We start from the raw sequence: 10,212 nt of genomic DNA on the forward strand, positions 1-10,212 counted from the left end.
TAAAGAATACTTTCTTAAGAAAAGAAAAGGTAAGTAAATAAAAAACTAGAATACTACTAGAGATAAAGTTATACTAGTAAAGGTAGTCTTAAAATAACTCTTAAAGAAGTATATAAACTAAAAGTATAAGATTTATAACTATAAACTATAGTATATATAAATAGATATAAAGTAATAGCGCTTATAAATAGTAGAGCTATATAAAATATTATCTTACTATAAGTAGTAAAGAAGAATAATATACTCTATTAGACTAAGAAGGTACTAATATAAGTAGAATTAGCTAATAATAGTCTATAATATATAGGAATAGCTAGATTTAACCTAAAACTAAGGTAGTATTATTACGCCTAGCTAGTTAAGAAAGCTAAGTAAAGATTAGTATTATAAATCTTAGTAAGACTAAGATAATAATTAGCTATAACTAGTTATTAGAATATAACTCTACTATTAATTAGTAAAAGAAATTAATATATAGCTAAAAACCTATATATAAAGTTACTAGTATATAATAAAAAATATATTTAATAAATTAACACGCGAACCTAAATAGAAAATTTAATATAATTTTATTATATAAGATTATAAGAATTTATATAAAGAACTCTTAGAGAGTAAAAGTTATTTAGATAGAGTAGGTTATAACTATAAAGAAAGAACTAGTACTATAAGTTATATCTATAAATAATAAACTATTATTAGTAATTTTAGTAGAATACTAAATATTAGAGTTTAAGAAACTATTTAAGAAAAATAAAGTAATAGATTTAGTAGAATACTAAGATTAAAATTATAAGATTATCTTAAAAAAAAAAGTAAAGTTAAGTTTAAGAAAAATATACTCTATAGCGCCTAAGTATAATATTAAGTTATAGGATTACTTCTAAAAGAACTTAAAAAAGAGATTTATTTAACTAAGATTAGGCCTAATAGCCTCGCTTTTATTATTTATAAAAAGGTCTAATAAGAAGTAGTAACTATATATTAACTTTAGAAGGTTAAATAGTATTACTTAGAAGAATTAATATTTCTTACTACTAATTATAGAGCTTATAAATTAACTTTAAAGAGCTAAGTAGTTTATAAAGTTTAATATTTAAAAAGAATTTTACTAAATTAAGATTAAAGAAGGTTATAAGTAGATAATAGCGTTTAAGATAAAGTATAGACTATATAAGTATATAGTTATACTATTTAGGTTAATAAATATACTAGTAACCTTTTAACTAGTTATTACTAACGTAGTTTATAAATACCTTAGAATCTTTATTACTATATATCTAGATAATATACTAGTATACTTTAGTAGTATACGCGAAGAATATATTAAGTATATTAAGAAGATCTTATAAAAGCTTAAGAAATATAAGCTATACTTTTAACTAAGGAAGTATTAGTTTTAAATATAGAAAATAGAATTTCTTAGATTTATTATCTTAACTAAAGAAGTAAAAATAAACTATAAAAAGATATAAACTATATATAAATAGCTAAAACTTAATATACTTCAGAATATTTAGTCCTTTTAAAAATTTATAAACTACTATTAAGAGTTTATTAATAATTACTTAAAGATTATAGCACCTTTTATAAAGATAATAAAGATAAAAATAAGTTTTAGATATAAATAGAAATATTAAAAAACTCTTAATTAAATTAAGTATATATTTTTAAAGGCGCTAGTACTTAAGATATATAGCTCTTAGTAACCTAATAAAATTAAGACTAATATATCTAACTACGTACTTAGAGCTATATTATTATAGTAGTATATAGATAAGAAATAAAGACTAGTGTTCTACTATTTATAGAGGTTCTTAGGAGTAGAACTTAATTATAATATATTAAGATTAAATAAAAAAGATAGTAGAAGTAATTACTTATTCTACTAGTAGCTTAGAGATAGAGGTCTCTACCTTCTACTTATCTAGTAATAGACTTAGAGGTAACTTTATTAAAGTAGAAGAATAAAGAGTATAGAGAAAGAGAATAGAAAGTAATTATATTATAATTAACTCTTAATAAGGTGCGTTGCTTTCTCTTATTTTCCTTTAGTAGATTTTTCTCTTATCCTTCTTCTATCTAGCTACTCTACTACTATATATATTTATTATTATAGGTTTTAGTTTAGTTTAAGGTAGGTTATTAGATTAGTTTAGAGTAGGTTATTAGATTAGTTTAAAGTAAGATCGTTAAGTTATTAAAATAATACTTAATTTAGTTTAAGGTTAGTTAAATAGTAATAATTTAGTTTAGAGTAACGTTTGTTAAGTAAAGTTAAAGAATAACTAAATAGCTTATCTCTAATATAATATTTATAATAAGGACTACTTAAAGTAGTTAATACCTTTAAATAATAAGAGATATACCTATTAGGACTCTCTAAGATAATTAAGGTTTTAACTAATTACTAAAATTTAAAAAGTTTTATAATAATAAAGAAACTTAACTAATAATAAGTTTAATAGGCTAAGACGCCTACTTAGTTTAACTTTAAAATTACGCACTATATAAGAACGCTTAATAGAGTAGTAGACGCTTTAAGTAGAAAGTTTAATTTATATAAAGAGGCTTATAAGGAACTATATAACGCCTTACTTAAGATAATACTTAATAATAGTTTAAAGTATAACTAGCTAGAACTAGCTAAGGTAGCTAAAGTAGCTAAGTAAATAGAAATGCTATAGTAATAATAGTAGTAGCGAGTAGCTAGCTAGTAGTTTAAGTCTTATAAAATAGGCTCTAATAAACTATTAAATAATAAGTTAAAGTACTAAGATATAGTTTTAGAGAATTAAATATATATACTTCTATATATAAGATTAAGTCTTATATAGAAACTATATAAGTCTATAGAATATAGATATATAGATTTTAAAGAAATAGTTAGATAACTATTTAAAGTATTTACGATACTACGTATATATATAAAGGTATAGGAAATACTAAGCAACTATTTAGTATATTACTAAAATAAGCCTAAGAGATATAAGCTCTATAGCCTATTATAACTCTTATAGCTACTATCTAGACTATAAATAAGTATAATAATAGACTTTATAGTAAAGCTTCTAAGATTATTAGAACTAAGATTAGCTTAATTTTATAATATAATTCTAGTAATTATAGACTAATTAACTAAGTTAATAAAGTTTATACCTATAGAAGAGACTATTATAGTAGAAAAATAAGAGTATAAAGTTACTAAAGTATTAATATTAGAGTATAAGATACCTAAGAAGTTTATTACTAATTATAATAAACTATTTACGTTGAAATACTAGAATATACTCCTAGTAAAGTTAGGTATTAAGAAGAAGCTTTTAATAAGCTTTTACTTAGAAATAAATAGCTAGATAGAATAAATAAACTAGATATTAAAATAGTACTAATAGATATACGCTAATAAATTATAAGATAACTAGGTAGAGTTACTACTAATAGCGTAATTAGCCTATAATAGTATAAGATCTATAATAATAAAGTATTTACTATACTACGCGAACTATAGATATAAGCTAGTAGCTTATTAAGATTTAAAAAATATTAAAAGTATTATCATAGAGATAGATAATAAAGTAAAGCTTATATAAGACTTATATAAAGAATTAAGTAAGAATATAGCTTAATAAAATTTTATAATATCTTAAGTTATAAATAAATAAAAGATTAAAGAACTAACCTTTAAGAAGAGAGATAAATTTTTTTATTTATAATAAAACCTAAAAACTAAATAACTATATAAAAAATTAGATAACCTCTAAGTAGAACTATTTAAAATCCTATAGAAAATAGAATAAATAAACTATAGATTAAAACTTCTATAAAGTATATAAATCTACTCTTTCTTTTATAAGAAACTCCTAAAGCTAGTATATTTAAATACTAAGCTAGTAATAAATATAGAGCTAAAAGATAATAAGTATAAGGTTAAAGAAGTTAAGGACCTATAGAAAATTAGTAATTAGCGGAAGTACTTAGTTAAGTAGCGAGGATAGCCTAAGAGCTATAATACTTAGAAACTAAAAGAAAATTTAATAAACTATAAGGAAATAATATAAACGTATTATAGATAGTATCTAGAGAAGAGAGAGATAGACTCTTAATAGAAAGAAAATAATTAAGAGATAAAGAATTAAAAGATTATAACTAGCCTAGGTTAGTTAATAGTTTAGATAGCGTTAGTCTAGTTAATAAAGAACCTATACTAGAGGCTAAGCTCCCCTTAGCTTTTTCTTTCGCACGATTCTAAAACGTAAGAATAGCTAAGTTATAATAAGTAAATAAACGCTTGTAAGATTTTACTTTAGAAAGTTTATAGTAAAGACGTGTAGCGTTCTCTTTACCCTAAGCAACTTTAAGCTTCTTTTATTTACGCTTTTACTAAATACGCTCTTACTCTTTCTTAGACATAAATAGACTATACTTAGCTTTAATAGAAATATAACTAATATAATAGATAGTTATAGTATTGTTATAAGCTAAGGTAAGCTGCTTATAAGTAATTAGTTTAGAGGATCTAAAGAATAAGGCTGCGCCGCAATCCTTTAACCGTGCCGTAGTCACGTAACTAATTATATATAATTAGATATATCTAGCTAATTAGAGCGTAATTATTAATAAGTTCTTTATTAATTATATATAATTACTTTAATAGCTAATTAGAGCTATACCTTCTACCTAATTATCTACAATTACTATATTAATCGTATATAATTACTTCTACTCTGTAGTATATAGTATAGGTATTAAGCTCTTATAGCTTAATATATTTAACTTAATTTTTAAGTAGAAGTATAATATAAAGAGTTATTCTACTTACACGTTACGTTTAATATTGCACTCTACCGCTCTATCTACAAGAACTAACTAATAAGAAGCTTAACACTAGAAGTCTTATATTACTTCCACTCGAGCTATACTCTTAACAAGTATCTATAAAATAGCAAAGGTTCTTCTCCTCGTAATAAGAATAATTATAAGAAGTTATCTTATTCCCCTACTCTATTATACAATTAGTATAGGAATAACGCTCTTTATTTAACTTCTAAGCGCGAATATAAGTATAAAAGGATAGGACCTTAGGTATAGTTAGGAAGGCTAAAGTTAGGAAGGAATAGTTATAATAGCCTAGGGCCTACTAACCTTATATATAGCTAACGCTTTAATACGTAGTATAGGAAAATAATAACTTAGAGTATTAAGATAATAGCTTTAAAGGGGGAGGTAATATTATAAGTAATAGTAGGAAGGATCCTCTCCCTAGGTATAACAACAAGTAGTTAGGAAGCTACTTAGGATCCTAATAAATAGGATAACTATCGTAGGGCTTAAGGTCACGTAATATACTATCCCACTAAGGCTAGCTATCTAGGATAGTAGTGTATAATAGGATAGCAGCGCTATTACAACTATCCCGCTAAGATAAGATAGACGGGATAGTAGGACTAGAAGCAATAAGGATATAAGGATAGATAGATTTTATTATTTACTCTCGTTATAGTTAACTTAAATTGTACTTTCTTACTAGTATTATTTTACTTTATAAGATAGTTATATATTAGTCTATCTAATAGATTAGCGTTATTAAACTCTAGTTATATCTATAACTCTTTTCCACTATAAATCGCTAGACAACCTTACAGAACACTAGCGTAAAGCTCACCGGCCTTAGTGTAGGACCTAGCTAGAGAAGTATAGATCTAGACCCCGTGTAACATCTAAGTAGTAAAACTTATTAATTTTAAGCTATATTTTAATAGTTTATACGCGTTATAAGATACTAGATAAGAGGTTTACTAGCCCCCCAGCTACCTAGCTAAACTATAATACTAAGCTTCTTTACTAGATATATTATATCCAATAATTAGTAAGTAACAAAATAAGTGCCTAGCTATCTTATTATAGTACAAATTCTATATAGTTATAATAGCGCGCTATTAATGCAGACCCCTGCTTACCGCGTGGTTATTTAACGTCTTATCGCGTGGTCGAATAACCTTTGCCAGCTTAAACCGAGATCCCATCGAGGAGCTATCTAATGGGCGTTTAGGTCGTTTACAACCCAACCTCCATGGAATGACTAATGCAGAAGTCAGCGTACAGCGGCTGTACGCTGACTTCTGCATTAGTCATGTCCTTAGCTTGAAACGGTTAAACTGTCCAAGTTAAGGCCAGGGCCTTTTCTTTTTAAAGCTATTATGCTTATAGTCGTAGCTTTAAGATAAAATTCTTCGGCTTTATCGTTATTGAGGTTCAGCTGGGTAGAGCGAGCATACCACTGTTCTAGTCACACACTGCCGTGCGCTACGGTACCCGGAGCCATAACGGGGTTTCTGAATTTGGAAAACCAGCTCTCTAGAGCTGATATCGCGTAGGTCCCCACTTTTTTTCTACCTAGAACTATGGTTTAACACCTTTCTACTAGAGCTACAAAATACTTAAATCATGTTCCTGCTCATCGTTTCCCATGCTTTACTAATGTTATTGCAATATTTCTCTCTACATCTAAATATGTCGACTCTTGAAGGGAAAGTAGCTATCATTACTGGAGCATCCCGTGGGATTGGTGCAGCAATAGCGTACGAGTTAGCGAGATGTGGGGCAAAGGTAGACTCGAATCCTAACCAAATATTTTCAGATGACTGAAACATTCAAGGTGGCAATAACCTTCGTGTCGCCTAGTAGCGAAGCTCTTGCTCAATCTATCATCGATTCTATAAACAAATCCGCAGACACGACTCGCGCAATCAAAATTCAAGCGGATATGCGGGATACAGACTCCCCTTTGAGGATTATTGATGCAACCATCTGTGCTTTCGGGCCAAATATTGATATCCTTGTCAACAATGCAGGGGTCGAAAGTCTCGTATCCCTCTCTGAACTTGGTCTACAAGATTTCAATGAATGCATTGATGTCAATTTCCGCGCCGTGGTTTTCATGACTAAATCGGTAATCCCGTATCTTCGCAGTCCGGGTCGTATTATCAACATCAGCTCATCTTCAGCGCATGCAGGAGGCCTATCGAGTGGGATTTACGCTGCATCCAAAGCTGCCGTAGAAGCTCTTGCTCGGTTCTGGGCAACATCACTAGGCCCACAGGGCCACTCAGTTAATACTGTAGTTCCAGGCTTAACTCAGACGGATATGTATGAGAGAATCATAGCTGAAGAATCTTCGGCGGCGTATCATAGGACAGTAGCGTCAATGACACCGATGGGTGGTAGAGTTGGTACACCAGAAGACATAGCTAGGATAGTATCTCTACTTGTTGAGCCTCGAAGTCAGTGGGTTACAGGACAGACGATTTCAGCTACTGGAGGATTGATCCTGCTCTAATGATCTATTTTGAACTTTCTATGCGCAAACTAGCTTGATTAATAAATGTCGGCCGAAATCCTAGATAATATAAAAAAGAAAATAGAAAACTCTGTTCCTTTGTAAAAAGAACCCCCATGTTTCATGCAGGCTCAAAAAAGCAGGAATGCCAGGGACTTGCTTTTCTATGCTATGAGCAGTACCGTGGGCTATTTTTAGCCAAGAAAACATAAAGTAAAGTTAGCTCATGAGGTGAAACGTTGTGATAGCCGTGTTTGAAGTTCTTCTCTCACCGTTTGCTGCTATCTGGTACCCTGTAAATGGTTGGTCCAGGTGGGGGTGACTGAGGCCATAGCTATATGGCTAATCTCTGCGACTAACTAGCGTTGCTTTGATCCTTGTCCTACCTTAGGGATTGCTTTTCTAACATTTCGAATTTGATATAACTATATAATGTACATCTTAGATTATAGATAACTCCCTATCGAACTATGTCAGACCCATCGCTCAAACTACCTCGTATTCTTTGTTTACATGGTATACAACCCTACTGCTACTTTTCATAAAAAGACTCTAACCAGAATGAAAACAGGCTTAGGGTCAAATGGTGATATTCTGTTTATACAGACCCGTGCTCTGCGCGATCAGCTGTCTTCGTCTTTCCGCTTTGTCTATTCTAATGGTCCTTTTTTTTCTGATCCCGGTCCAGGGGTACTACCTGTGTACAAAGATGCAGGCCCCTTCCGAAGCTGGCTTCGCCGGCCTCTACAAAACCGGGCTCAAGAACCACGGCTTCACATGGAAGCAATACGGAAATGTCTAGAGGGCACAATGAAAGAAGATGAGCAATCTGGTGCTAGTGGCCAATGGGTTGGCCTCATGGGTTTCAGTCAAGGGGCAAGACTGGCTGCCTCTGTCCTTTTCGAATCACAAAGACGCCAAAATATCCAAGAGAAGGGTGGAATTGTTCGTGGTTATGAGGGAGACAACATTGAGACCAAGCTGTGGGACCAACGATGGCAATTTGCTGTCTTGTTTTCTGGTCCTGCACCGCTAATTGCCTTCTGTCCCGAGAATGACCATTTATCATCACAATCCACGGCGGAACATGACCCTATGTACAGAGCGTTGGACAATGTTAATTGTTCTGGAGAATTACACATAACAAAGCCTACCCTGCATGTTATTGGCGTTAAGGATGAGTGGGCACCCTCACAACGAGAGTTATACGAAAAATACTGCTCAAAGGAGTCCAGCACTTTGGTAGAATGGGAAGGTGCACATCGCATTCCAATTGAGTCTTCGATAGTGAAAGATCTCTGCGCAAGGATCTTGGTCATGTCAAAACAAGCGGACTTTGTAGAATCATGATAAGTTACTAAGTTACAATGTAGTTCGTAAAAAGCTACTTTAAAACATAACATTATAGTGCTCTGCTCGCGTTTCAAATGTGTCTCATTGATACAGAACTTAATCTACGCAACAGTTCAGCCAATGCAACACCATCTACCCCATCAAAAACCACCCATCATTTTCAACGCGTGATATCTCCACCACCATAACAGCTATCAAAAAGGCAATCGCGGCAATTAATAGAGCATAGTCTAGAACTTAAACTTAGTAAGCGTTACTATAAAGTCTTATTACTATAACGCTAGTAATGTTTATAGCTTATAGAGTGCCTTTAAGAGGTTAAGTGTAGTACTAAGTTTTTAATAGCTATAGAATATATATATAAACTTGTTTATAAAGTTAGGTATATATTAAGGAGTTAGTAACGTTGAACTACTTAACTTGTAACGGCGCAGGCAAGACGAATCGGATCTGTTTCGCACGTAAGGTCACTTCAGAGGCATATAGGAGTGCGTAGAAGATAAATTATCTAAGATTTAATTTAACACCTATAGGCCTTATACGAAAGGATATTAAAAAACTACTAGATCAACTATTATAGATAGTAGGTTTTTATATCCTTATAGTTCCTACTAGTCTTTAAGAGAAACTAGTTTAAAATCTATTTAGATATTAGTTGTGTTAGTAGCTTAGCCGTTATACTACCTCCCTCTCTTCTTTAATACCTTATTCTAAGCTATTAAGAATTTTTACTATAAGACTTTCTAAACTTTTTACTTATAATATTACTACCTATTATTTTGCCTATTTTAGAGTAGAAGCTAGTGTTTTTCTACGTACGTGATATTAATCTATTTACTTACCTATAGATTAAATTAATAAGCTACGCTACTTTACCTCTATTATAATAATGATAATTAATTTTCTTTTCTTACCTATATGTATATATTATACTACTTCGCTGCCCTACTAGTGTATTACTGGAGGTGTATTACCTTATCTATCTTCGTTTACTTTATACTTTTATACACAGCGTTTTTAATATTAACTTTAATTTTAACTTAAAGAGGTCTAAGAAGTGTAATTATTATACTTAGTAAAAAGAGAAGTGCTCTTTATTAGATTTCGCTTAGGTAGTGGAAGTTGCTGCTTATTCTACTAGTAGCTTAGAGGTAGAGGTCTCTACCTTCTACTTGTTTAGTAATAGACTTAGAGGCAGCTTATTAAAGATTCTAGTAAAAAGAGATAAATAAGAGATAAAGATATTATAAAGATATTACTAGAGGAGAGAGAATAGATAAATTATCTTCCTAATATAGTTAATAGGATTCGCTCTACTCTTCTCTACATTCTATCTACTAGCTATTCTACTAGTATTTATATTTATTTTCTTAGACTCTAGAAGAGTCTTATTAGTAGTAGCTTGCGTAATCTATAGCGTAATAGACAGATAGTTTATAGTAATAGCTTGCTTAGTAAGTCTTAGTAAAAGGTTAGGTACTTAATTCTATTAGAGATTAGCTAATAAGCTTATATATTAA

At 30.2% G+C, this 10,212-nt stretch overlaps 2 protein-coding genes across 2 annotated transcripts; both read left to right on the forward strand.

The window, feature by feature from the left end:
* The first annotated feature begins 6,481 nt into the window (after positions 1–6,481).
* On the forward strand, positions 6,482–7,451 carry PSV08DRAFT_34704 (uncharacterized protein). Its single transcript, XM_014216983.2, has one exon. It carries the CDS (start codon positions 6,641–6,643, stop codon positions 7,337–7,339), a length of 699 nt encoding a protein of 232 aa, XP_014072458.1. The 5' UTR covers positions 6,482–6,640; the 3' UTR covers positions 7,340–7,451.
* A 401-nt stretch (positions 7,452–7,852) lies between these two features.
* On the forward strand, positions 7,853–8,712 carry PSV08DRAFT_387643 (serine hydrolase FSH; the record flags this gene model as incomplete). Its single annotated transcript, XM_014216982.2, has 1 exon — positions 7,853–8,712. The coding sequence occupies one exon, from the start codon at positions 7,853–7,855 to the stop codon at positions 8,687–8,689; it is 837 nt and encodes a 278-aa protein (XP_014072457.1). The 3' UTR covers positions 8,690–8,712.
* Between the last annotated feature and the right edge of the window lie 1,500 nt (positions 8,713–10,212).

The sequence above is a fragment of the Bipolaris maydis genome (genome assembly GCF_028858645.1).
Source record: "Bipolaris maydis strain C4 unplaced genomic scaffold PSV08scaffold_4, whole genome shotgun sequence".
Classification (NCBI taxonomy): domain Eukaryota; kingdom Fungi; phylum Ascomycota; class Dothideomycetes; order Pleosporales; family Pleosporaceae; genus Bipolaris; species Bipolaris maydis.